The sequence below is a fragment of the Muntiacus reevesi genome, chromosome 3 (assembly GCF_963930625.1).
Source record: "Muntiacus reevesi chromosome 3, mMunRee1.1, whole genome shotgun sequence".
Classification (NCBI taxonomy): domain Eukaryota; kingdom Metazoa; phylum Chordata; class Mammalia; order Artiodactyla; family Cervidae; genus Muntiacus; species Muntiacus reevesi.
This window is the reverse complement of record NC_089251.1, coordinates 216,139,852-216,166,399: the sequence shown is the minus strand read 5'-3', so window position 1 is coordinate 216,166,399 and position 26,548 is coordinate 216,139,852. Positions and strand designations below refer to the sequence as shown.

The following is a 26,548-nucleotide window of genomic DNA, read 5'->3' as shown; positions in this document are numbered from 1 at the left end:
GTTTCCAAGGCAAACCATTCAATATCACAGTAATCCAAGTCTATGCTCCAACCAGTAATGCTGAAAAAGCTGAAGTTGAATGCTTCTATGAAGACCTACAAGACCTTTTAGAACTAACACCCAAAAAAGATGTCCTTTTCATTCTAGGGGACTGGAATGCAAAAGTAGGAAATCAAGAAACACCAGCAGTAACAGGCAAATTTGGCCTTGGACTACAGAATAAAGCAGGGCAAAGGTTAATAGAGTTTTGTCAAGAGAATGCACTGGTCACAGCAAACACCCTCTTCCAACAGCATAAGAGAAGACTCTACAAGATGGTCAACACTAAAATCAGATTGATTATATTCTTTGCAGCCAAAGATGGAGAAGCTCTATACAGTCAGCAAAAACAAGACCGGGAGCTGACTGTGGCTCAGATCAGAACTCCTTATTGCCAAATTCAGACTTAAACTGAAGAAAATAGGGAAAACCACTAGACCATTCAGGTATGACCTAAATTAAATACCTTTTGACTATACAATGAAAGTGACAAACAGATTCAAGGGACTAGATCTGATAGACAGAGTGCCTGATGAACTATGGATGGAAGTTCGTGACATTGTACAGGAGACAGGGATCAAGACCATCCCCATGGAAAAGAAATGCAAAAAAGCAAAATGGCTGTCTGAGGAGGCCTTACAAATAGCTGTGAAAAGAAGAGAAGTGAAAAGCAAAGGAGAAAAGGAAAGATATTTCCATTTGAGTGCAGAGTTCCAAAGAATAGCCAGGAGAGATAAGAAAGCCTTCCTCAGCTATCAATGCAAAGAAATAGAGGAAAACAACAGAATGAGAAAGTCTAGAGATCTCTTCAAGAAAATTATAGATACCAAGGGAACATATCATGCAAAGATAGGCTCAGTAAAGGACAGAAATGGTCCTTTATTGAAGCAGAGGATATTAAGAAGAGGTAGCAAGAATACACAGAAAAACTGTACAAAAAAGATCTTCACAACCCAGATAATCATAACGGTATGATCACTCACATAGAGTGTGACATCGTGGAATGCTGTGAAAGTGCTGCACTCAAAATGCCAGCAAATTTGGAAAACTCAGCAGTGGCCACAAGACTGGAAAAGATCAGTTTTCATTCCAATCCCAAAGAAAGGTTATGCCAAAGAAAGCTCAAACTATCGCACAATCACACTCATCTCACACGCTAGTAAAGTAATGCTTAAAATTCTCCAAGCAAGACTTATATGTGAACTGTGAACTTCCAGATGTTCAAGCTGGTTTAGAAAAGGCAGAGGATCCAGAGATCAAATTGCCAACTTCTGCTGGAACATTAAAAAAACGAGAGCGTTCCAGAAAAAGCATCTATTGCTGCTTTATTGACTATGCCAAAGCCTTTGACTGTGTGGATCACAATAAACCATGGAAAATGCTGAAATAGATGGGAATGCCAGACCACCTGACCTGCCTTTGAGAAAACTATATATATGTCAGGAAGCAACAGTTGGAACTGGACATGGAACAACAGACTGGTTCCAAATAGGAAAAGGAGTACGTCAAGGCTGTATATTGTCACCCTGCTTATTTAACTTACATGCAGAGTACATCATGAGAAATCCTGGGCTGGATGAAGCACAAGCTGGAATCAAGATCGCTGGGAGAAATATCAATAACCTCAGATATGCAGATGACACCACCCTTATGGCAGAAAGTGAAGAAGAACTAAAGAACCTCTTGATGAAAGTGAAAGAGGAAAGTGAAAAAGTTGGTTTAAAGCCCAACATTCAGAAAACTAAGATCATGACATCTGGCCCCATCACTTCATGGGAAATAGGTGGGAAAACAGTGGAAACAGTGTCAGACTTTATTTTTTTGGCTCCAAAATCACTGCAGATGGTGATTGCAGCCATGAAATTAAAACACAGTTACTCCTTGAAAGGAAAGTTATGACCAACCTAGACAGCATATTAAAAAGCAGAGACATTACTTTGCCAACAAAGTCCATCTAGTCAAGGCTATGGTTTTTCCAGTGGTCATGTATGGATGTGAGAGTTGGACTGTGAAGAAAGCTGAGTGCCAAAAAAGAGATACTTTTGAACTGTGGTGTTGGAGAAGACTCTTGAGAGTCCCTTGGACTGCAAGGAGATCCAACCAGTCCATCCTAAAGGAGATCAATACTGGGTGTTCATTAGAAGGACTGATGCTGAAACTGAAGCTCCAGTACTTTGGCCACCTGATGCAAAGAGTTGACTCATTGGAAAAGTCCCCGATGCTGGAAGGCATTAGGGGCAGGAGAAGGGGACTACAGAGGATGAGATGGTTGGATGGCATCACCTACTGGATGGACATGAGTTTGAGTAAACTGCAGGAGTTGGTGATGGACAGGGAGGCCTGGCATGCTGCGATTCATGGGGCTTCAAAGAGTCGGACACGACTGAGCGACTGAACTGAACTGAACTGAACTGAGTCATGAGGAGCTGATGTCACCTGGAAGATCTTTTCTAGATATGAGAAGAAGCAAGTATTGGGATCGTGAAATCAATTTAACTGAAAATACCTAATACTATAAATCTTGTTCCACCAGTTTCCCTGAAGCACTGAATTCCTCACTCTCCACCCTGAACTCCCTTTAGGGCTGCAACAGGTCAACAGCTGCAGTAGCACGAGGTTCAGATTTCACAGAGGCTGATGGGCAATTTCCTTGGCAAGCGCCAATTTGTAGTTGACAATTGCGGTACTTCTTACTAGAAGGAAGAGATCTCATTTCAATCCATAACTAATATAGAGTAAAAGCTATTCAGATTAATCAACATTTGAAGGAAGACCAGAATTTTCTTTAAAAACAGTCTGAAGTCAGTTGTGATTTTTATGAACAGGTTGATCAGAATCTGTGTGCAAGCCTGAATTTTGTTCTAATCCACAGGCTTTGGAAAAGCCATAGGAATTACTTGGTGAAGTTGCTTACCAAGTTTCTAAACCTAATCACATAACAAGATAGCAGATTGTTCTATTTGTAATCCTAAGCATGTTTTAAGATTTTCTCAATCAGCAGTTTTCACCCAATGCTGGGCCTGGCCTTCACTGATGAGCAGATGAACTAGCTGATATAAGTTAGAGAAACCAGGTTTGTAAGTTTGAATGGCTATATTAAATTCCTCAGCAAAAGTGTGAGGATGTTTGTTTACTTTGGGAAAGTCTTTGACTATGCCTCACAGCTCAGCTTTAGTCCAGGGAATATAAGATATTAAAGATTTAGCCTCTGAATCCTCAAAAGGCTTATTTGAAAGCAGCATGTTCTGACAAGTTCAGAAGAAAAGAGAATGGAGAGATTTTCAGAGATAAAGCGAAATTTGTCCAGAGAATGTGTATAGGGGGATTGAAAGTATAGTGGAGTCATAGAAAGGAAGGAAGAAGATAGCACCAAAGGTCGAGCCTGAGACAAGCTGAGGAAGAAGGGCCTTGGGGCTTTGAGAGTTGCTTTATCTTGCTTTAATCATGTGTTTTCCTGGGTAAATTTTAAAATCTTATTTTGCAGACAGGCGATTTTAGACTTCTGATAATGGGAAGCCTCAAAACGTCAATTGAAATAAGCATTCCACTCAATTTTAGAAAATTTTAAGATATTGTAGCCCAATTCGGTTTTAAGGAAATTAAATTTTGTGATTTCAAGAGTTACCCATAATGGTCATTCATATTTTAATGTGCCTTAGGTCAGGTTGGTCCATTTATTTAGAAATGCCTCTGAGGAACCCTGGTAGCGAATCTGCCTGCAAAGCAAGAGACCATGGTTTGATTCCTGGGCCAGGAAGATCCGCTGGAGAAGGGTTAGGCTACTCACTCCAGTATTCTTGCTTGGAGATTTTCATGGACAGAGGAGCATGGCAGGCTACAGTCCAAGGGGTTGCGAAGAGTCGGACATGACTGTGTGACTTTCACATCACATGAGGAAGGACCATGGGTTTTAAACATCAAATTGGCCTGAGTCCCTGTAAGAATTAGGGGAGGCAGGGGCTTAAAATACTTAGAAAAGTGGGTTGGTTCTATTTCCTTGAGGTTTTTCCTCTAGAGTAAAGAACCTGTTTCAAACAGCTTAAACAGCTTGCAGCACAAATGGTTCAATTCAGACAGCTTGCAAGACAATCCCAGCCAATTCAAAGGAAACAGCTTAAAGGATCCAGGCTAAAGGCTTTTTCAGACAGTTTCCAGAGAATAGTCTTTTCAAAAGATTAGGCCAAAGGCTGAGAATCCTGGCACTGTTGCAGAGAACCCCTGTTTTCAAAGGAATGGGCCGAAGGTTAGCCAGCTTCAGAAGAAGCAGCCCCTGTTCTGAAGGGAATAGGCCAGTTTCAGCGCCACAGTCTGATATTGAAATCAGACCCACATACAAAACACATACAAAGCAAAGCCTTAACCAGAAAGATGAAAACTTTGAGCAGGTTCTGAATAAAGCCTGGCGAGCTTCTCATGAGAAAAGAGTATGAGTTTGGATCCAAGAGAAACACTTGCCTTTAAACTCCAGGGTCAGCAGGAAAGGCAGTGAGCAACAAAAAGGCCCCATTGTGGGTACTGCATCTGTATGTTCACCGGTCCTGGAGTCTTCAGGTGTCTCCTCTGGTCCTTGCAAGGGCCACCAAAATGTTGATCTAAAACAAATTGAGTGTGAGATATTTCTCCAGCAAAGATGTTTATTTGGGGTCAGTAACAAATTGCAATTTGGATTCCACAGCCATGGTAAGCCACTTGCAGGTTCCCTCGTTGCAAGGAATAGAGATGCTTTTATAGAGAGAAAAGGAAGTTGGGAGGGCTGAAGTAAACAACGGGTCCATGGCTTTTCCTTGGCTGAGTTCTCCCTAGGAAAGACGAGTCTTCTTCCTATTAGGCTCTCCTGTAGCTGCAAGGTGTGAGACATCTCCCTTTTGATCTCCCAAATCTAGTTATTTGAAGTTTCTGTTTATTTGTATTTTTATAATTCCTACCAAATCAGCTCATTAGGTAAGCGGCAACTCACCTGCACTTGCTTAAATTTATAATGATGCAGGATAATTGTTGTTATAAATTAATAGCTGGCTATATTTCCCAGGCAATAATTCTGGAGTGGGTTGCCATTTCCTTCTCTGGGGGATCTTCCTAACCCAGGAATTGAACTCTGTGTCTCCTGCATTAGCTGACGGATTCTTTACCACTGAGCCACCAGAAAGACACAATAAATTTGGTACATGAAAAACTTTGGTCTATTACACATGCCATGTTTTGTTTATACATGGACCAGCTGATAGATATTTGAGTTCTTTCTATTGTTATTTTGAAGAATACTGCTATGAACATTTGTGTACAAATCTTTGTGTAGACATATATTTTTATTTCACTTCAGAAAACCCATAAGAGTAGAATTCCTGGGTTGTATAGGAGGTGTACATTTACATTTTTAAAACACTGTCAAACTGTTTTCCAGGAGAGCACTAGTTTGCACTTCCACTAGCAATGTATGAGAGTCCCACTTGTACCATATCTTTACGCATTTCAGTCTTTTTAAGAAATTCTAATATGTGTATAGAAGCATCTTACTGTGGTTTTAATTTGTATTTCCCTATTGATCAATCAAATTGGTCATTATTTATTAATAATCTATGCAGATCTTTTTTCTGTTCCTTAAAATTGAATTATTTCCTTATTGAGTTGTAAAAGCTCTTATTTAGATGTGGACAGAAGTCCTTGTCAGGTATATGCTTTGCAATTTTTTTTTCCCAAGCTGTATATTGCCTTTTCATTTTCTTAATTATTTCAACAAGCAAAAGATTTTAATTATCTGAAGTCTATTTATCACTTTTTAAATTTGTGGTTCATGCTTTTTGTGTGTTGTCCCAAGGTCACAAAGGTTTTTCTCCTCTACTTTATTTTATACAATATATGTGTTTTGCTCTTACATTTAGGTCTGTGATCTATAGTGAATTAATATTGGTATATGGTATTAAGATCAAAGTTCAGTTCTTTTCCTTGTGGATATACATTTATTCCAAACTAGGATAATATTTACTAAAATTTTTCTTTTACAGTAGTATTGGAAGATTCTGTTTATTATATCTCATAATATTAGATATTAATGCATAATATGCTGATTACAGTCATATTTTCCATTATTATTCTGTTAAAACATATATTGGACTTCCCTAGTGACTCAGATGGTAGGGAATCTTCCCAGACCCAGGTTTGGTCCCTGCATATGGAAGATTCTTTGGAGAAGGAAATGGCTACCCAGTCTAGTATTCTTACCTGTAGAATTCCGTGGACAGAGTAACCTGACAGGCTAAATACACCTAACATTTATCTTTTCTTATTCTTGTTGATGCTTACCTACAAAATATAGCCTATAATTTTAGTCATCAGTTTTTGAGTAATAGTGTTTTCTAGGCATTGTATGAATTATTAATTGACAAATTGAATTTGAGTGCAGAGTGCCTCATTAAATTCTTTTGTGTCTGTTCTTATTTCTAAACTGAAATCTCATGTCCTGAATTTTTTTTTTTTTTAAATTTTCTTGTGGTTTTGGTTTTCGAAATTTTGGATATTATTCTTCAAAGATTTTATTAAAATGCTGTTCTTATTTTTTTAGTTATTTACCTGTTACCAGAATGAAATAAATATTCTAAAGAAATGTCAAAGATGAAGGGAAGTCTAAACATTTAGAGTAGAATGTGAAATCTTTTTTATGTGCTATAAAGAAAATCCCTTCAAAAATCCTACTGTTAAGATACTAATTAAAACTATAACAGACTATCCGCACTATAGTATAGCTCTTTCTTTTTTCCCTAATGTTCATGACACTTTCAGGTATTCCATGGGCAAGAAACATTTTCTCTAATTATTAAAGTTTCTAAAACAAATTTGGAAATACTAAAGAGCATTGCAGCAATTAAACAACTAAACTAAAAATATATTCTCTTTAGCATCATTATAATGCCTGAAGAAAGAAAAAAAAATTGAAAAGAAATTATCAAGTAAAATCATAATTTCTCTCTTGTCTCTCTCCCCCTCCCCCCAACCTCTCTCCCTCATTTCAATATTTAAGAAATTCATTCTCCTGCTGGTTGTAATGCGAATGAATTTCAGTGTCATCCTGATGGAAACTGCATCCCTGATGTGTGGCACTGTGATGGGGAAAAAGATTGTGAAGATGGTAGTGATGAAAAAGGCTGCAATGGTACCTTACGCTTGTGTGACCACAAAACCAAGTTTTCCTGTCGGAGTACAGGTAAGCAGAACACTGGGTTCTACGTATACCTTGGGCTTGCTTCCTTAATGCAGGTTTCTTTGGGGCCCTTCTCAATCCATACTTTACCTTATAAAAAGTACCCTTGTGTTTCTACTATATTTGCTGGCGTTCTATACATGACAGTAGTAATAGCTAATATTCGCTGAGAATTGTCTGTGGACTTGGCACAGTTCTAAGAATGTTCTCTGTGTGAACTCATTTCAACATTCTAAATCACAATGAGAAAACTGAGCCCCAGAGAAGTTTTTCACTTGCTCAAGTCAAAAAGTCAAAAGAAGCTTTAACTGGCTGGCACCCAGAACCATCATGGAAGAACTGGGATTTGAAACCAGGCAATCTGGGCTTCCCTGATGGCTCAGACAGTAAAAAATCTACCTGCAATGTAGGAGACGGGTTTGATCCCTGGGTCAGGAAGATCCCCTGGAGAAGGGAATGGCAACCCACTCCAGTATTCTTGCCTGGAGAATTCCGTGACAGAAGAGCCTGGTGGGTTACAATCCATGGGGTCACAAAGGGTCTGATACAACGAACACTAATCTGAATTCAGACTCTGGAATTTCACAGTCCAGAAAGAGACATGTGTGCCGAAACCATGGGCATCATTCTCCTTCTCATATATGAAAGTTCACCATGAAATTGAAAGAAGACTCAGAAAAGGCGGAGTAATATGCATTTATTTTCAACTAGTTTTCTAAATTTTACTGTGCTGTTGCTAGCCTCTGTTAAGATGAGAGTGATGACTCCTCACAGTAAACCAGGCTGAGCTCTATGTGTTATATTTTTAAGAGTCAGGTGACTCCTCTCAATTATTATACAAAGATTCTTAGTTTGGAATTCTTGGTTAATGAAATGTGGTTTTGAGTTTAGAAATTATACTTTTGGAATATTTTATATTAATAAAAATTAATGAATAACATTAAATGAATGAACTCTGCATTCAAATGGGTATATCTTTCCTTTTCTCCTTGCCTTTAGCTTCTCTTCTTTTCTGTTATTTGTAAGGCCTCCTCTGACAACTATTTTGCCTTTTTTGCATTTCTTTTTCTTGGGGATGGTTTTGATCATTGCCTCTTATACAATGTCACAAACTTCCATCCATAGTTCTTCAGACACTCTATCAGATCTAACCCCTTGAATCTGTTTGTCACTTCCACTGTATAATCGTTAAGGGATTTGATTTAGGTCATACCTGAAAGGTCTAGTGGTTTTCCCTACTTTCTTCCATTTAAGTCTGAATTTGGCTGAGTGCTGAAGAATTGATGCTTTTGAACTGTGGTGTTGCAGAAGACTCTTGAAAGTCCCTTGGACTGCAAGGAGATCCAACCAGTCCATCCTAAAGGAAATCAGTCCTGAATATTCATTGAAAGGACTGATGCTGAAGCTGAAACTCCAATACTTTGGCCACTTGATGCGAAGAACTGACTCATTGGAAAAAACCCTCATGCTGGGAAAGATTGGAGATGAGAGGAGAAGGGGATGACAGAAGATGAGATGGTTGGATGGCGTCACTGACTCAATGGACATGAGTTTGAGTAAGCTCTTGGGAGTTGCTGATGGACAGGGAGGCCTGGCGTGCTGCAGTCCATGGGGGTCTCAGAGTCAGACGTGACTGAACAACTGAACTGAACTGAAATGAGTGAATGATTGATTAATTTAATAAGCAAGTTTTAATTTAGCAAGCTAATTCTGATGCCAAAGAGCCAATTATTTGACTCAGATGAACATTATTCTAAGTGTTTGTAGTGAGTATACTTTCTCCGGTTGCTTCTGTCATTTGCTTGATTGAGTTAATGCTGAAATATACCAGATAACAGTCTTTATCGGGTATATGACTAAGAAACTCTCAAGGCTATAGGAAAACATAATATAAATTTACTTAGAAAATCCTGAACTGAAACTAACTGAATACGCTATCAAGATTTAGGAGTGAAAAACATAAAAGCAGCCTGAAATTTCCTTATAAGGAAATTATAAATGCCTTCATGATAAAGAAATAAATTATAAATGCCTTCATAATAAAGTAGGTTCTAAAAGGTGTATGTTAGTAAAAACTGGTTTGAACTATGACAAAAAATATGGAGAGAAAATGTAATAAATAATACCATTAAGTAAATTTAATAGGAAATTCCAATTGATTGTGATTTATCTTATATGCATTTTGATATTTTGCAATGAGCTCTTATGAAATAACTTTTTCTGAATATGATTCAACTTAAGAATAAATCTGTTTTATGATGAGGATGGCTAATGTAGGGAGGAAACAATCTTTCCCTTTATCCACAGAGGGAGAAGACAAAGGAAAAGTAATTTGAGTTTATAAGTATGGCAAATTGTGGAAAAGTAAATATATAGGAAAATTAATGGAAGATAAAAGGTAATTAGTAACATTTATGTATCATATCTTCTTTATCCCTTTTTTGTACCACACCTTCTTTATCCCTTCCTCTGTGGATGGACATTTCAGTTGCTTCCATATCCTGGCTGTTGTAAATAGCGTTGCAATGAACATTGGAGTGGATCTGTGTTCCTAAACTGTTTTCTCTGGATATGTGCTGGGAGTGGGATTGCTGGCTCATATGGTAGCTCTCTTTTTAGTATTTTTAAGGAACTTCCAAATTGTTCTCATAGTGGCTGTGCCAAGTTACGTTCCCACCAACAGTGTAGGAAGGTTTCCTTTTCTGTGCACCCTCTCCAGCATTTAGTTTGTAAATTTGTTGATGTCTATTCTGACTGGTGAGAGGTGATCAATACCTCATTGTTGTTTTGATTTGCATTTTTCTAATACTTAGTGATTTTGAGGAGCTTTTCATGTGTTTGTTGGCCATCTGTATGACTTTGGAGAAATGTCTAGGTCTTCCACTCAATTTTTCAATGGGTTGCTTGTTTTTATCCATTGGGTTGTCTGAAGGTTGCTTCATCTGCAATTTTTTTTCCCCCAAATTATCAGGTTGTCTTTTTGCTTTATTCTTGATTTTCTTTGCTATTCAATTTTTTTTAAGATTAATTAGGTCGCATTTGTTTAGTTTTTATTTCCAGTACTCTAGGCATGTGTGCATGCTCAATCGTTAAGTTATGTCTGACTATTTGCGACCTTACAGACTGTAGACTGCCAGGCTCCTCTCTGTCCATGGGATTTTACAGGCAAGAATTCTGGAGTGGGTTACCATTTCCTCCTCCAGGACGTCTTCTCAACCCAGGTATCAGACTTGCATCTCCTGCATTTACAGGCAGATTGTTTACTGTCTGAGCTACCATGCATATGTATAACTGATTCACTGTGCTGTGCAGTAGAAACTAATACAGCATCATAAAGCAACTTTATTTCAGTTTTTTTTTTTTAAATAACATTGAAACATGTTTTTTTGTAAATAACATTAAAACATGTGTAGATTCATCTTGATATTGACTTTTCATCATCCTCATGGCCCTAAAACTTCCTGGAAAAGGATTTTGTGGCAGTTTTCATTTCTCAAAAGTTTAAATGGGAAATGTGGTATTACATGGTGACAATAGTTGTTAACACTGAATTGTATAACTGAAATTTACTAAGGGTGTGGAGCTTAAGTGTTCTCACAATAAATGAATGAAGAAGAAAAGGAGGGAAGGAAGAGAAACTATGAAAGATAGTAATTAAACCATTGATCTGCTTCTAATTTGATCTCTGACTTAAATTTAGTAAAGTGAAATTTGTCAAACTTCTTGAGACATAATAATTGGCAAATATATTATGAATATTTTTGAACATTGCAGATATTAAAGTGAGCCAAAAATATAAATGAATATAAGCATTAGATTAAGAATATGTGGACATCTATAATCCTTTTTGATATTTTTAAATTTAATTAAATTTTCAACTTTATGAACTAAGTAAAAAAAAAACTTTATTCTAGATGCTGAGTTTACAGTTCATGTTTATTTTTTTTAAAAAAACTTCTAAATGTTAGCTTGAGCATTTAAAGTTTTCAGGGCAATTAATTTATATTTGGTAGTTACAATGGATTTTCATTTATGTATAAATTGCTATCTACTAGTATAAATATGTAGGCATATTAATGTTTCTTTATTTCAGTAAAGAACTATACTGTCCCACATTTGATCTCTCAAGTTTCAGACCAACAGCTTTCAGTAAGAGTTGACCCTTGAACAAGAGAGGTTTGAACTACATCCCTTTAGGCAATTAAAAAATAAATAAATATATGTGTTGAAAACTTTTTTGGAGATTTGCAACAATTTGGAAAAATACTCATAGGGAAACCACATAGCCTAGAAATATTGAAAAAATTAAGAGTCATATATTATGAATGCATAAAATATATGTAGGACTAGCCTATTTTACAATTACTACCATAAAATCTACACAAATCTATTATAAAAAGTTAAAATTTATCAAAACTTACACAAACACTTAACGGACCAGACATGGTGCTATATGCAGTCAACAAAAGTATTAACAAACATAAAGATGCAGTATTAAATCACAACTGCAAAAAATAACTAGTACCTACTATAATAATTTTGTAGGTATGTCCTGTTACTATTTCAATGAATTCAACTGTTGCTAGTATCAGCTTCAAACACCATGTGACACTAATCATCTCATCATCACCAGTTTGTCTCTCCAACAAATTTATATTGCAAGAAAAAGTGATCTTTTGAAGTTCTTGCATATTTTTCATTTAATTTAGTTCAGTGCCATAAACCTTGAATAGCACCATGGAACCTATACAAAGTGCCACTGGTGATGCTGAAAGTGCTCCCAAGAAGCACGAGAAAATTTGTGGCGTTGCAGGAAGTTGAGTTGTTTGATGTGTACTGTAGATTAAAGTCTGCAGCTGCAGTTTCCCACTATTTTAAGGTAATGAATCTGCCATAAGGACAACTATTTAAAAAAAAAGTGGGGGAGGGGGAGAAGGAGAAGGAAATTTGTGAAGCCATTGCTACAGCTATGCCAGCAGGTGTAAAAACCTTGCACTTTCTCTGAATTATCTTTTCATCTTGTATTGAAAATGCAGCTTTCATGTGACTGCAGCACTGCTATAAGAAAGTCATACCTAAAGATTCCAATATGATTCAAAAGAAAGCAAAATCATTATACAACAGCATAAAGCAAAAGGAAGGTGAAGAATCTAAGGCTGGAGAATTTTCTGCAAGCAAATTATGGTTTGATAATTTTAGAAAGAGGTTTGGCTTTAAAAATTTCAAGATAACAGGAGAAGCAAGCAGCCTTCTGCCCCCTAAGAGGCAGCAGTTGAGTTCCAGGTGCCGTTAAGGAATCACTGAGGAGAAAGGATATCTACCTGAACAGGTTTTTAGTGTAGACAAAATGCCCTACTCTGGGGGGCGGGGGGGGGGGGGAAATGCTGCATTGGACATTTATTAGTAAACAAGAGAAGGACCAGGATTTAAATCAAGAAAGAATAGGCTAACTTTTCTGGTTTGTGCAAATACAGTTGGATTTATGATCAGGAATGCCCTTGCCTATAAAGCTGCTAACCCCTGAGCCTTGAAGAGAAATATTCAATTTTGTCAGTCTTCTGGTTATACAAGAAAGCTTGGACAATGAGTTCTCTTTTGCTGGACTGATTTCATCAATGCTTTGTCCTTGACATGAGGAAGTTCCTTGCCAGTAAGGCACTGACTTTTAAAGTTCATGTGATGTTGGACAATGTTCCTTGACCACCCAAAACCTCAAGAGTTCCACATTGAATGTTTCAAAGTGTTCCCCCCCTCCACAAACATTATGTCTGTAATTGAGTATCTAGATCAAGGAGTCATAAGAACCTTCAAGGTTCCTTGTGTATGGTATTCTATGAGAATAGTTGTCAATGGTATGGAAGAAAACCTCAAAAGAGAACATCATGAAATTTTAGAAGGATAACACTGTTAAAGATACCATCATTATTATAGAAAAAAAACTGTGAAAACCATCAAACCTGAAACAATAAATTCTTGCTGAAGAAGCTGTGTCCAGATGTTGTACATGTCTTCACAGGATTTATTGGAGAACAGCAAATTATGAAAGAAACTATGGATATGGCAGAAAAAGTGGTATGTGGGAAAGTGAAGGTTTTTAAGATATAGATCTTGGAGAAATTCAAGAATTAACAGATATCACACCAGAGGAATTTAAAAAGTACTACTTGGTGGAGATGAATGCTTCTGAACTAGTTCCTAAAGTTCAGGAAGAGGACTTAGAAGAAATGCCAGGAAACAAACTAACATTAGACAGTTTGACACAAGGGTGATAATTATTAAAGATGCTTTGACTTCTTTATGGCATGAACTCTTCTATGATTCAGGCACTAAAACTAAACAAATGGTAGAAGAATTGGTACCATACAGAACATTTTTAGGGAAATGAAAGACTATAAAAGTCAGAGAGAAATTACAGTGCATTTCCACAAAGTTATACCAACTGTGCCTGACTCACTTGCCTCCCCTTCCACCTCCTCTACTTCTGCTACACTGAAGACAGCAAGACCAACCCCTTCTTTTCCTCCTTGTCCTTAGTCTACTCAACATGAAGATGACAAAGATGACAAAGATAATTTGGTGATGATCTATTTCCACCTGAGTTCAGATCAGTCACTCAGTCGTGTCAGACTCTTTGTGACGCCATGGACTACAGCATACCAGGCCTCCCTGTCCATCACCAACTCCTGGAGTTTATTCAAAATCATTTCCATTGAGTCGGTGATGCCATCCAACCATCTCATCCTCTGTCGTCCCCTTCTCCATCTGCCTTCAATCTTTCCCAGTATAAGGATCTTTTCAAATGAGAGAGATCTTTGCATCAGGTGGCCAAAGTATTAGAGTTTCAGCTTCAACATCAGTCCTTCCAATGAATATTCAGGACTGATTTCCTTTATGATGGACTGATTGAATCTCCTTGCAGTCCAAGGGACTCTCAAGAGTCTTCTCCAACACCACAGTTCAAAAGCATCAATTTTTCGGTGCTCAGCTTTCTTTATAGGCCAACTCTCACATCCATACATGACTACTGGAAAAACTAAAGCCTTGACTAGACATACCTTTGTTGGCAAAGTAATGTCCCTGATTTTTAATATGCCATCTAGGTTGGTCATAAATTTTCTTCCAAGGAGTAAGTAGATTTTTATTTCATGGCTGCAGTCACCATCTTCAGTGATTTTGAAGCCTCCACCCCCCAAAATAAAGTCGGTAACAGTTTCCACTGTTTCTCCATCTATTTGCCATGAAGTGATGGGACTGGATGCCATGATCTTAGTTTTCTGAATGTTGAGCTTTAAGCCAACTTTTTCACTCTCCTCTTTCACTTTCATCAAGAGGCTCTTTAGTTCTTCTTCACTTTCTGCCATAAGGGAGGTGTCATCTGCATATCTGAGGTTATTGATATTTCTCCCAGCAAACTTTATCCCATCTTGTGCTTCATCCAGCCCAGCATTTCTCATGATATACTCTGCATATCAGTTAAATGAGCACAGTGACAATATTCAGTCTTGACATACTCTTTTTCCTATTTGGAACCAGTCTGTTGTTCCATGTCCAGTTCTAACTGTTGCTTCCTGACTTGCATACAGATTTCTCAAGGGGCAGGTCAGGAGATCTGGTATTCCCATACTTTACAGAATTTTTCAGTTTATTGTGATCCACACAGTCAAAGGCTTTGGCATAGTCAATAAAGCAGAAATAGATGTTTTTCTGGAACTCACTTTTTTTTTTTTTTTTTTCGATGATCCAGCAGTTGTTGGCAATTTGATCTCTGGTTCCTCTGCCTTTCCTAAAACCAGCTTGAACATCCATATTGAACCATATTGAACATCCAATATGCTATTGGAGACCAATGGAGAAATAACACCAGAAAGAATGAAGAGACAGAGCCAAAGCAAAAACAACATGCAGTTTTGGATGTGACTGATGATGGAAGCAAGGTCCAATGCTGTAAAGAGCAATATTGCAGAGGAACCTGGAATGTTAGGTCCATGAATCAAGGCAAATTGGTGGTGACTAAACAGGAGATGGCAAGAGTGACCATCGACATTCTAGGAATCAGCGAACTAAAATGGACTAGAATGGGTGATTTTAACTCAGATGGCCATTATATCTACTACTGTGGGCAGGAATCCCTTAGAAGAAATGGAGTAGCCATCATAGTCGGACTGCAAAAATGTCCAAAATGCAGTACTTGGATGCAATCTCAAAAATGACAGAATGAACTCTGTTCGTTTCCAAGGCAAACCATTCAATATCACGGTAATCCAAGACTCTGCCCCAACCAGTAATGCTGAAGAAGCTGAAGTTGAATGGTTCTGAAGACCTACAAGACCTTCTAGAATTAACACACAAGAAAGATGTCCTTTTTGTTATAGGGAACTGGAATGCAAAAGTAAGAAATCTCTCTAGTAACAGGCAAATTTGGCTTTAGAGTACAGAATGAAGCAGAGCAAAGACTAATAGAGTTGTGCCAAGAGAACACACTGGTCATGACAAACATCCTCTTCCAACAACACAGGAGAAGACTCTACACATGGACATCACCAGATGGTCAACACCGAAATCAGATTGATTATATTCTTTGCAGCCAAAGATGGAGAAGCTCGATACAGTCAGCAAAAATAAGACCAGGAACTGACTGTGACTCAGATCATGAACTCCTTATTGCCAAATTCAGACTTAAATTGAAGAAAGTAGGGATAACTACTAGACCATTCAGGTATGTCCTATATCAAATCCCTAATGATTATACAGTGGAAGTGAGAATAGATTTAAGGTACTACATCTGATAGAGTTTCTGATGAACTACAGACAGAGGTTCATGACATTGTATAGGAGACAGGGATCAAGACCATCCCCAAGATAAAGAAATGCAAAAAAGCAAAATGACTGTCTGAGGAGGCCTTACAAATAGCTGTGAAAAGAAGAGAAGCAAAAAGCAAAAGAGAAAAGGAAAGATATACCCATTTGAATGCAGATTTCCAAAGAATAGCAAGGAGAGATGAGAAAACCTTCCTCAGTGATCAGTGCAAAGAAATAGAGGAAAACAACAGGATGGAAAAGACCAGAGATCTCTTCCAGAAAATTAAAGATACCAAGGGAACATTTCATGCAAAGATGGGCTCAATAAATGACAGAAATGGTATGGACCTAACAGAAGAAAAAGAAATTAAGAAGAGGTGGCAAGAATACACAGAAGAACTGTACAAAAAAGATCTTCATGACCCACATAATCACTCACATAGAGCCTGACATCTTGAAATGCAACAAGTGGGCCTTAGGAAACATCACTGTGAACAAAGCTAGTGGAGGTGATGGAATTCCAGCTGAGCTATTTCAAATCTTTATGGATGATTCTGTGAAAGTGCTGCACTCTATATGCCAGCAAATTTGGAAAACTCAGCAGTGGCCACAGGACTGGAAAATGTCATTTTTCATTCCAGTCCCTAAGAAAGGTCATACTAAGGAATGCTCAGACTACCACACAATTGCACTCCTCTCACACACTAGTAAAGTAATTTCCACCTGATAGTAAATAATCATGTCCTACTTTTAATGAACTTACCTATTATGTATGTGTGTCTTTATGTAAAAAAAAAATTCTAATAGGTGTTCAACCTGAACAGAATGGAAAGTGTTTGTATCATTATCATTGCCATCATCTAAGTTTTCATCATGTAAAACATCATGTGCAAGGCTTATATTGAAGTGTATAGCCTATCCTAAGTGAAGTGCAAGTTGCTCAGTCATGTCTGACTCTTCGTGACCCCATGAACTATACAGTCCATGGGACTGTCCAGTCCAGAATACTGGAGTGGGTAGCCTTTCACTTCTTCAGGGGATCTTCCCAACCCTGGGATCGAACCCAGGTCACCCACATTGCAGGCAGATTCTTTACCAGCTGAGCCATAAGGGAAACCTAAGAATTCTGGATTGATAGCCTATCCCTTCTCCAGTGTATCTTCCCAACCCAGGAGTCAAATCCGGGTCTTTTGCATTGTAGGCAGATTCTTTACCAACTGAGTTATCAGGGAAGCCTGGATAGCTTATCCTAACATAGACATAAAGTGAGTGTAATATAAAATTAATGATGTGTTAGTTTCTCTAACCTTCTATATTGTTTTCAAAGAGTCATATTACTGTACAATATGTCCGTTTCACTCATAATTGGAGAAAACATGTATCAGCCTATCATCACAGGTGTTTTTTTAAAAATGTAACAATGTTTATAACTCTATAATCAGAATATGACTATAATACCATAAGACATAAAAAATTATAACAATTCATCCATTAGTGTATACCTAGGGTACCATGAAGCAATCATATTGGTTCTTTTTCATTTTTAGTGCATGAATTATTATACCTGTAAAGAAATATGAATCTTATTCACATTACCTTCTTATTTTTGATGTCTAGTGTTGGTAATATATATAAAATCTACAGTATTTTGTATCTTATAAGGCAATATTGATGTAGGCACTGACAGGCAATTCATCTTGTGAATAGATAATGTAGTCTTATGATATCAATAAGGTAAAGTACTATAAATATATTTTCTCTTCCTTATGATTTTCCTTAATAACATTTTTCTTTATCTAGCCTACTTTATTGTAACAATACAGTATATAATACATATATCATACAAAACATGTGTAAAGGTTCTAGTCAACAGTAGGCTATGAGTAATTAACTTTTGGGGCAATCAAAAGTTATATATAGATTTTTAACTGTGCCCCTAAACCCCACATTGCTTGGAGATCAACTGTATATTATAGTCAGGAAATCAGGGAGGAAATGTCAAGTCCTTCTCTAAGGGAAAGGAAACTAAAATATGTAATTTTTTATAATGGAAAAATAAAAGAAAACTTTGACATTATACATTAATGACAAGGACATAAGGAAAATAAAGCCACATATATGATTATTTTTCAATCCAATTTCTCTGTGTACAGTCGAGATTATTCAAAATTCCATGTTGCTGTATCTCCTTCTCAAATATAAATAGGTATCAGTCTCCACCTTTCCCTGTTACAGTTATTCTGTGATTGTTAAAGCTTAAAAGTATTACATTGAGAGTTTGGGGACATTCTGCAAGTCATCAAGTACTGAAATTACCAGAAAGAAATTTATGTAAGAATCATTAAGAAATGCCAAAAGATAATGGAGCAATACAAAGCTAAGATAAAACAGTCTAATATTCTACAACTAGCAAAAATATTATTGCAGATAATTTAGAGGCACAAAGTGTAAGACATTTTCCACTAAAGTGTCACTAGGGAATTAATAGAACAACAAGAAAATAGGATTTAGTGAGAGAGCAAGAGCTTAGAGATGAGAATAAAACCTCAGTGAGACTTAGAAAACCACAATGATAAAAATACAATTTTCAATAAAGATTTTGCAGTCTTAAATATGTCAAATAACACTATGAAATTTTATACAGCAAAATTTACAGAAACCATAATGTGAAAGCCATATCAAGAGAAAGAAATTGTATTCACTTATTTTAGTATATGAAAAATTAAGTAGAAGAAAAATAAGCCAGAATATAAAAGATTTAAAGAATTAATGTTTAGATCAAATTAATAAAAATATAGCTCTATTCTTAGAAGGAAAAAAAATCTTATTTTACAAGGCTTATGAAATATTTTTAAATGAGCATTTATTATCAGAAACAAATTCAATAAATTTTAAGAAATAGAAATGAATGAGACAAAATTATCTGATCATCATATAATACACCTATAATTTTGAAGATTAAACCACTCTTCTGCTTGTAAATTTAATAATAAAGTACTTTTTATCTTAATTCTAGTGGGAATCAAGCTAAGCTTTAAGAACTTCCACATAATAAAAGTACATACTTATCAGAATATATGGAATATTAATAAAGCATTGCCTATGAGAAAACATCATAACTTTGTAAACTTTTATGCATAGTGTCCCAGAACTCTCAGTGTAATGACTTTAAAGTTTAACAATTGCAGAAATGTCAATGCTGTAAAAGTCCAAAGACATCATTTGAAATTTTAGTTATTTTAATATATATTTAGTTTTATTAATCCTGAGTAATAAATTCTTGTTTGTTCCTAGTAGTTTGCCATCTTTAGTTAGAGGGACTGAGCCAAAAATATATCTTAAAATTTTCAAACTTTATAAAATTATATTCAACTAAAACTCAACTTTCAAAATCACAAGAAATTTACCTAAACTTTCAAACAATATTTTATTAGTAGCATTTATATTTCTAAAATTGTTAAAAGCTAAAACTATTCTGAGATTTTTGAGATATCTGTATTTACATTCAGTAATTAAAAAAATAAAAGTAGTTTTTTAATAATATGTACTAGATATGGTATTTTACAACCTCTTTATGCTTTATTGCATTTCTCAACTTTTGCAGTTCTTTTGGGGTCAAATGACTAGTCCTAGTCAATGAGTCGTGAGCATATGGGACTGTATAATTTCCATATGATGCAGTTAAGCTTGGTGAGCATCTCTATTTTGATTTTGTTTTAGTTAGCTTTTTGTTTATTTGGTTTTGCTTGTTTTCCTGCCCTAGTGGCCTTTTAAGTTATGACTCTGGAAGGCATACATAGAAGATGGAAGAAGGAGACTCACCTTCCATGATTTTATGTGAACAAAAAACCTTACTGAGTTAGGCCACTGAATTTTAGGATCTGTTACTGCAGCATAGATTATCCTGAATATACTCTGATTTCTCTTCAGGTCGTATAAATCTTTCACCTTGTCTGGCTAATACAACATCAAACTTCGTAAGTTACAAATAATAAAACAAATGTAAGGAAAAAAGAAAATCAAATTAATGTTTAAATTTAGAAGAAAGAAAATAGTGTAATTTGAAAATTCATTAATTAAGTTGTTGAAAGAATAGCTAAAATTGCTAATCTATTAACTGACCTATTTAAAAAAAAAAAACATTGAAAGCACAGTACCAAAAAGGAGAATGGGAAAATAATCATAGATGCTGAAGAAAGTATAAGACTGGAGAAACTATCTATGTAGAGTCATAGAAATGAATTTAAAACTATATTAATAAAATCATTTAATTTTTTTTCATTTAAGTTTTTTAAAAATATAAATTACCAAAATCAATTCAGGAAAGTTAAAATGTAAGCAATATATTTTATATAAAGATTTTTTTTTTTAAATCAATATATAATTCCTTTCACTATTCCACCAAAAGCTCCAAGTTCAGATGAAAAATTCTACCAGGTATTTACGGAACATTGTTACAAGTGTCATTTCATTTCCTCCAGAGAATTTGAAAGGAATAATAACTTTTAAGCAACAAAATGTTGATTTTTCCAGCCCCCGAAGTTAGTACCTCCCATACACTCAACAATTAAAAACTGTCTCTCTGATGACCATGATTATCATTATTCTAGATAAAATATGAGCAAATCCAGCAATACCTTAAAGGACTAACTCACCATAAAAAAAAAAGTCCTCCTTTGATATATCTGTTACAATCAGTGATCCTGTATTCCTGCATTGATCATTATCACCCAAAGTCCATAGTTTACATTAGAGTTCACTCTTGATGTTGTACAAACCACGAATTTTGACAACTGTTTAATGATATGAGCTACCATGGTATCATAGTTTCACTGCCCTAAAATCCTCTGTGCTGTCTCTCATCCCTCCTTCCTTCCATCTGATCTTCTTACTGTCCCCATAGTTGTGCCTTTTCCATAATGTCATATAAATACATATAGTATCTAGCCTTCTTAAATTAGCTTCTTTCACTTAGTATCATTCACTTAGGTTTCCTTCATGTCTTTTAATGGCTTGTTAGTTCATTTCTTTTTGGCACTGAATATATCATATTTTCAGGTTGTGCTACAGCTTATTAATTCATTCAGCCTACTGAAAGGTGACTTGGTTACTTTCAAGTTTTGACAGTTATGAGTGAAGAGGCTATAAACATCAGTATATAAGTTTTTGTATGGATATAAGTTTTCAACTCATTTGGGTAAACACCAAGGAGTGTGATTGCTGGATCATATGCTAAGAGTATGTTTGGTTTCTTAAGAAACTGCCATATTGTCTTCCAAAGTATCTGTATAATTTTGCATCCTCCACTAGAAATGAATGATAAATTTTTACTGCTCCATATGCTGGCCAGTATTTGAGTATATCAGCGTTTTGAATTCCATCACTCTAATAGGTTTATAGTAGTGTTATTGTTTTAGTTTGCGTTTCTCTAATGGCATATGATGTGGAGCACTGTTTCATATGCTATTTGCCACTACATTATTTTAAATAGCTCAATGTTGCAAGCAACCTACATAGACCAAAAGTAAAGTTAGGAAGAAACATTATGGTATATCCAAATAGTAGAAAGCCTTGCAGCAATTATAATGAATGGGAATCACTATAATACACTCATATGGATGTTTTCTTATAATTAAGTGTTCAAAAAAATTCAATGAACTTAATAGTGGGCATAGTATGTCATATTGTTTAAATAAAAAGAAAATAAAAAGTAGTATATTTTTTCCTATAATAACAATATTTCTAGAAGGATTCATAAGAAACTGTTGTCAGTATTTGTCTTTGAATGGGGGGAAGGAAGGCTAGAAAAAAGTGAGAAGGTGTCATACTTGTACAGTCTTCTTTTATGACTGTCTGTCTTTCCAAGAGAGGTGATAGGTTGGCGCTGATCCATAACTTTACACTCTTTATTCCCTGGAAAAAGCAACATACATTTTCACATCAGGTCCCAGAGTAGAGTTAAGAATTAAGGATGAAGGGGTCTTTAGCAAAGGAATGTAACAAAACTAACTGGCACACCTGGGAATTTAACTATGACAGCGGCTGCGTAAACATAATCCTCTGTTCTAATCCTCTCGTGTGATAAAAATCCACTTGTGGGCTTGTGTGAATGGCAAAGAACACTTTTTTTCTTTTCTTCCTCACATTGTTGTATCAGTAAACAAAAAGTAAAACAACGAATTTAGTCCATGTTAAAATCAGTCTGAATAATTAGAAAGAAAATTATCCTACAATGGAAAACTGATTTTGTTAGAATTTTATGATGAGTTGTATATGAAGAATTTGCAAGTACAGAACGTTTTTGGTCCTTCAATAACTGACCGCATGGAATAGTTTTATTTCTGGTGAAATAATATGGTGAGCTCTCCATTGTCTCTGTGCTCTGAAACTAGAAATATGTATATTTATATGCTTATGTGTAGCTTCTTATAAGCCCTGTATTCTTTTGATTTCTCCTGGTGGCAATTTTAAACACTTTGCTGTGTACTTACTCCCACCTGCCCATAGTCCGGTACCTAAAGAAATAAATCACCCTTCATTTTGCCCAGAAGCTCTCTTCAGCTGTTGAACCTGTGACTACCTACATTCTGTGGGACCTTGGTCACTTTTTTTGCTTATGTCTTCAATTTCTTTCTCTACACCAATTTTTCTTTCTCTTTGTAAATATACCTGGCACAGTAGGCTCAAAAACACTTGATTTTATCAGCTTTTCATGTTTTCTTTCTTCCCTTTGTTAAATCGTGTATCCCCTGGTGGCTCAGACGGTAAAGCGTCTGCTTACAATGCGAGAGACCCAGGTTCGATCCCTGCGTTGGGAAGATCTTCTGGAGAAGGAAATGGCAACCCACTCCAGTACTCTTGCCTGGAAAATCCCATGGACGGAGGAGTGTGGTAGGCTACAGTCCATGGGGTCGCAAAGAGTCGGACACGACTGAGCGACTTCACTTTGTTAAATTATCTTGTGTGCCGTACCTAGATGTATTTCTCTCATTTATTCCTTCATCTTTTGCTGTCTAATATCCTCTGCCTGCCTTTGATGGAAATTGCTGTTTCGGTGGTTACCAGGAATGATTTCTAAGTGCATTCTTCTCTCAGTCTTGAGTTCTGCTCTGCCATTCAGTAACTACGCTAATTCACATAAATGCTAAACATCTCTATGGTTCAATTTTCTGATCTGTGAAATAGAGATGATAATAATAATTGTAACACTAGAATGTACAAAAAGTGCCTAGAACATAAAATGAGCTCAATCAACAATACCTTTGACTATTAATACAGCACAGTGATTTCTTTCTCTGCAATTCTTGATCTTTCTCTTCAACACGTATTCTTTCCTTGAAGCTTTTCATTATGAAATCTCATGTTGAATTGTCTTCTCTCTACCCACCATTTAGATTTCTATTTTTATTTCACCTTCCCTTGACCTTTTCCCCTTTTCCAATCCCTTATATTTAATTTAAAAATATCCATTGAGAACACTTTCCTTGTGGTCCAGTGGTTAAGACTCTGCCCTCCCAATGCAGGGGACAAGGGTTCAGTTCCTGGTCAGGGAACTATGGTCTGACATGCTTCACAGTGTGGCTAAAACATAATAACTAATTAATTAGAAAAATATCTGTTGAACACATAATTCATCTCAGACAATGCATACATTTTTCTCTTTATTTATTTACTTATTTTATTTTATTTTGCTCCTTCTCATCTTTCTGCAAGGTGTCCATAGCAAACTCTTCTGCTCCTGAAGTTTCAACCATCACCATCAGGTAAATGCCTGCCAAATTTCTGTCACAGATACTTACCCAATGCTTCAAACCCATTTTTTTCCCCCCTTTGCTGTGCTCAATATTCCACTGCCTCTCCAAATCCATATATTCTTCCTCTCTTATACCTGTTAGAAACATCTTCATTCTCTTAAACATTTGGTTTTAAAGTAGAAACAAGCTTTTAACACTTATAGACTTATAGTGTGTGTTGACCTGCCAGGTGCTACTGCTGATACCTCTCCTCTTTCTCTAATGTCACCCATTCTATTCTTTCCATGCACACATTGGAGCTTAAGGTTAAGCCTATACTATTTCTTATTCAGAATTCTGTATTGTTTACTGTTTTCATTCCTGACATCTATTATCTTCAACCCATTTTACTCATCTTCAGCTTCCTCTTAATTCATAAACTTGGACATGCCCACATTTTGTCAAATTTTTTCAATGTCAATTTTTTTGTCAAAAACATTTGCTGTAATCAAACATTATTTGAGGTTATTGAGCTAACTCTCCTTGAATTATCAATCAACACTTCATCAACTGTGGCCCCAAACTAGCTTTTTACTGCTTCTGGATGAAGTCCTACCCTTTTTCTACCTATGCATTTATATAGGAACTGTATCTCATATGAGGGTAAATTCAACAAATAAAATTAAAACTACATATACTCATAATTATCATTGAAAATTATCCATAAAAGTCAGTACATGTTTCTGATGAAAATTAGCACATAAAACTCTATCATGAAGAAAACAATATTTAGCATGAAGTAAAAATTATGGCATCCACTCCCATCACTTCATGGCAAATATATGGGAAAACAATGGAAACAGTTGACAGACTTTATTTTTTGGGGCTCCGAAATTACTGCAGATGGTGACTGCAGCCACGAAATTAAAAGACACTTGCTCCTTGGAAGAAAAGCTATGACCAATTTAGACAGCATATTAAAAAGCAGAGACATTATTTTGTCAACAAAGGTCTGTCTAGTCAAGGCTATGGTTTTTCCAATAGTCAGGTATGGATGTGTGAGTTGGACTATGAAGAAAGCTGAGCGCCGAAGAATCAATGCTTTTGAACTATGGTGTTGGAGAAGACTCTTGAGAGTCCCTTGGACCGCAAGAAGATCCAAACAGTCCATCCTAAAGGAGATCAGTCCTGAATATTCATTGGAAGGACCGATGCTGAAGTTGAAACTCCAATACTTTGGCCACCTGATGTGAAGAACTGACTCTGGAAAAGATCCTGGTGCTGGAAAAGATTGAAGGCAGGAGGAGAAGGGGACAACAGTGGATGAGATGGTGTCAGTGACTCGATGAACCTGAATTCGAGTAAGCTCCAGGAATTGGTGATGGTCAGGGAGGCCTGGCTGTGCTGCAGTCCACGGGGTCACAAAGGGTCGGACACAACTAAGTGACTGAACTGAGAAATTAAACATAGAAAATATAATTTCATAGTGGATTCATACAGAAATAGAAGCAATCTAATTAAAGAAGAGTTGACTTAGTTTCAGTATCTATGCCCTGACACATTCCCATTCAACAGCAGAAATAAACACCATACTATTAAATTGTTTTCTCTCTCTTTTACCTTTTACTTGCTTTTTCTTTTGCAGAGAATATATTTTTGAATGTTAAGGCTGTACACGTAAGACAGCTGTTTATATGAAATGCTTTTTTTTCTTGTGTCCATATCTAATATTCACTGCCACTCTTCAAAATCTCTTCCCAAATAACATCTTGGTAAAGCTTTATTCTGAGACTTTCAATCACACATATTTTCTAGCTCTCTGAAATTCCATAGCACTCTGTGATGGTTATATGGCTTTTATCTTATCCTTTTTTTATAGAACATTTGTCAGTACTAGACTTATTGCTCCACAAGGTCAGGAATTTTTCTATTTTTTTCTACAGTGTTTAGTAGCTAGACAGGTACAAAATACTCAATAAATATTTACTGAATTAAAATGAAGTCAAATGTTAGAGAAATAAATATGCATGTTTTATAGAGTGTAAAAGTTACAGAAAGATTACATTTCAAAAATCAGTATTATAAAAAGTCATATTTTTAAATAAATCTATTTGGATTTTTTCAAAGATTCACTGCTCTTTATACCCATATTCTTGATATTAACTGCCAGTCATATCCCAGAACAGAAATTGTCCTGTTATAGCCTGTTGTCTCTCATTGGGTCAAAATAAAGTTAAGCAATTTACAAATTAATAAATCTTTCTCTCACCTTTTTTTTTTTTTAATAGCCAAAACAGTTTAGCAGAGAGAAGCAAAATCTGTTAAGTGGTAGTATGAATTCAAGAAAGCAACACATATTCTAATAGCATTTAGGAACCCTTAGTTTTCCTATACTTGTTGATTTTGTACTGACTTTTAACCTAAACTATGTATCTCAAGGATACACAAATCAAAATAGTCCTTACCATGTCCTGAGTGTATGAGAGCACCAATGTGACTTAAGTGATTATAGTAACTTCCATAATACCACTAGCTGACTTTTGCTATTATCTGTTTGTTGTCATTGCTATTGTTGCTCAGCCATTATTCTTTTTGCTCAAAGGACAAAACTACAATTTCCACAAGAGTCTTACACATTTTAAGTAGTAGACAAGTTTTGATGGTCATGAAATAGAAATTTAACTTATCATACCTGGAGTATCATCTTACCTTCCTTTTGTATAAAAATTAAAACTAAACAAGAAAGGGAAAAGCAATTGTTTCAAACAACCCCTGCAAAATA

At 35.9% G+C, this 26,548-nt stretch overlaps 1 protein-coding gene across 1 annotated transcript in view; it reads left to right on the top strand.

Annotated features, from left to right (window-relative positions):
• Positions 1-26,548, top strand: part of LRP1B (LDL receptor related protein 1B) — a 1,678,044-nt gene that overhangs the window by 910,742 nt on the left and 740,754 nt on the right. The window contains exon 21 of the mRNA XM_065928990.1: positions 7,055-7,237. Within this exon, the coding sequence (XP_065785062.1) occupies positions 7,055-7,237 (183 nt within the window). The remainder of the gene's footprint in view (positions 1-7,054; positions 7,238-26,548) is intronic.